The sequence below is a fragment of the Aplysia californica genome, unplaced genomic scaffold (assembly GCF_000002075.1).
Source record: "Aplysia californica isolate F4 #8 unplaced genomic scaffold, AplCal3.0 scaffold01193, whole genome shotgun sequence".
NCBI lineage: Eukaryota > Metazoa > Mollusca > Gastropoda > Aplysiida > Aplysiidae > Aplysia > Aplysia californica.
Window position 1 is genome coordinate 65,796 of NW_004798463.1, and position 2,991 is coordinate 68,786.

The window sequence follows — 2,991 nt, forward strand, 5'->3', positions numbered from 1 at the left end:
TCCCCCCCCCCCACTTTTCCGCTTACTGAGCAGTGGTGTGTGTTCTCTCTCTGCTGCAGAAACACGAAGGCCTTGGTGGGGAGCGTGATACAGCTCAAGGAACAGAACTGGTACAGGAACTCGTCTTCACCGCCGAAGAAACCCTCGTTTCCCTGCGCGCCGGAGCCCCCTCCGTTTCAGGTAAACCGTTTGAAGACAGTGTTTCGCGTGCTCATATGACCTTACGCAGTTGCGAGCGCCGTAAAACCCTATACTACTAACTAGCTAACTAAGAAGACAGTGTTTTTGAAAGTAGAGGAGGGATGATTTTGTGAAGCCACTGGTGGATACTGTTTCATAGACGCCACCCAGTACATGAAAAAAAAGTCCCGAGTACGGAAGCCTGTTTTTGTATTCGGAGGTCCAGCCTCTTAAATAACCCAACACCTCCAGTCTGTGGGAGAGCCACTGGGAAAAGCAGAAAAAAAATAAACTATATGAAATAAAACCCAAACTAGAACAACGAAATCCTTCGGACCTCTCCAGAAGAGACGAAGTCATTTTTACTCGATTGCGCATCGGACACACGGCCCTGACCCACAAATACCTCCTACAGGGAGATGAGAAGCCGTTCTGTGTCGGATGCGACACAGATTTTACCGTTAGACACGTCTTAACCGAATGTCTAGACTTTGGAGAGATCTGAAGGAAATATTATAAATGCAAGAAATTGCAAGACATTTTTTCCGTCGATGGTCCCAGCAAAATTTAGAATTTTATGAAGGCCATTGGCCTTTATGGCAAATTGTAAGTAAAACTGTTCTATTAAAAATTTTTATGTCAACTAGAAAAAATTGATTTAGATTGAAAATATATGTATATTTACACTGATTTTTAAACATTTTAAGATTTAACTACTGACCCAAGCCAACCGTACAGCGTACTGTTGTGAACAAGACCAACTTGTGTTTCGCGCGCTCATATGACCTTACGCAGTTGCGAGCGCCGTAAATCCCTATACTACTACTAAAATAACCCAATCGTGTAGATAGGGGCGTTAAACTCGTACGCTTGCTTACCAATTACTGACAGACAGACTGACTGACTGACTGACTGGCTGACTTATTTACTTACTTACTTACTTACTTACCTACTTGCTTACTTACTTACTTACTTACTTATTTACTTATTTACTTGCTTACTTACTCACTTACTTACTTACTTACTTACCTACTTACTTACCTACTTACTTATTTACTTACTTACTTACTTATTTACTTACTTATTTACTTACTTACTTACTTACTTACTTACTTACTTACTTACTTACTTATTTACTTACTTACTTATTTACTTACTTACTTACTTACTTATTTACTTACTTACTTACTTACTTACTTATTTACTTACTTACTTACTCACTTACTTACTTACTCACTTACTTACTTACTTACTTACTTACCTACTTACTTACCTACTTACTTATTTACTTACTTACTTACCTACCTACCTACTTACTTACTTCCCCCTGACCCTCCCAGCAAGAGCCGGTGTTCTTCAACAACTGCGGCGTCCCCTGCTCGAGGAGAGAGGCCAATCTGCCAGAGGAGGATCTGCTCGACGACGAGGCCTACGTGCTGAACGAGGAGGAGGAGGCGGCCTTCCTGGCCTGGCAGGAGGAGGAGGGGCTCACCTCGGAGCGGGGGCCCTGGGGCTTCAACGACACGGGCTACGATTCGTACAATCTGTGAGTGGGGGGGGTTGTGTATCTTTGTGTCGAGTGGGGATTGTGTGTCTTTGTGTCGGGTGGGGATGTACGTCTTTGTGTTACCATCTGTGAGTTAATTGTGTGTGTCGAGTGGGGATTGTGTGTCTTTGTGTCGAGTGGGGGGGGGTTGTGTGTCTTTGTGTCGAGTGGGGATGCGTGTCTTTGTGTCGAGTGGGGATGTGTGTCTTTGTGTCAGGTGTGGATTGCTGAGATGCCAACCAGTACGATTTTACGTATTTTAGTACGATTTTTTGCCGAAAATACGCGAATGCGGCTTTTCATGAAAAAATACGCATCCTGAAATGCGAAAAATACGAGATTCAGCTTGGGCGAGTAAATCTAATTATCTCAAGTCCCATCTTTTGTCAAAATAGTATCAGTATCACAGAACTGGAATATTTGAAATCCAAGTTCGATAAGGTCAGTAAGTTCATTTTTGCAGGTCACGATCGTGATATTATATTCGTTCAGCTTTTCCCCGTCCGGAGAGTACCTTTCACTTTCACACGAATAGGCAGCTCTGGCAGCAGGCGGAAGCGTATGTGACACCGAGGCTCGATCGGGAAAATCAAGATCTACTTTCGCTTTTTGTTATCTCCGAGAAGTTTGCCAGCGGTAGTCTGATAACGCAACATTTTGTGACATGCAGGTTGTGCATTATAAACGCAATGTCGCCGTGCAAATAAAATTTAATCAATGCTCGGGCTCGCCTCTGTGCTGTCACTTGTGGAAAAAAAAGAAAAGAAAATACAAGCGTCGTCCGATTTTTAGATTGTCTGGCTCGCCATCGTGACCGGTCACTGAACCTGCGCGCATTCACGTCATAAATAAATGCGGCATCGTGTGAGCAAAGACCGTCTCTGGTGGGAGTAACGACGTTGCGAAGTATAGGACTACGGAATAGGGGAGGAGATTATTGATTTTTGGGGGGTATAAAATACTATGGGGGGGGGGGGGTGAAGGCATCACCACAGGACAAAAACTTGAGAGCACATTTCAGAATTTTGATTAGAGCTTTCTGCAAAGCGCGCGTTGGTACAGGCCGTGTGCGGAATCAGGATCCTTCATACTTTGCAAGTCTGTTTTATTGAAATAAAGTGTTCGTGTTTCATTGGATGGGTGATAGTAAATTATACCTACAGTGTATGTTGTAGCTTTCTGTTCAAGACTGGTAGATTTTCAGTGTCACTGCATCTTGCCCTACTACAGTTGTTACAACTCTCACAGTGCATGGGTCTACTTGA

The 2,991-nt window shown here is 43.4% G+C and overlaps 1 protein-coding gene across 2 annotated transcripts in view; it reads left to right on the plus strand.

Moving 5' to 3' along the window:
• The window catches only part of LOC101862235 (polyadenylate-binding protein-interacting protein 1), a 19,244-nt gene that overhangs the window by 11,002 nt on the left and 5,251 nt on the right, over window positions 1-2,991 (plus strand). For both annotated transcript variants that reach the window (XM_005112130.3, XM_035973391.1), the window contains 2 exons: window positions 60-180; window positions 1,521-1,726. In XM_005112130.3, coding sequence (XP_005112187.1) covers window positions 60-180; window positions 1,521-1,726 — 327 coding nt within the window. The remainder of the gene's footprint in view (window positions 1-59; window positions 181-1,520; window positions 1,727-2,991) is intronic.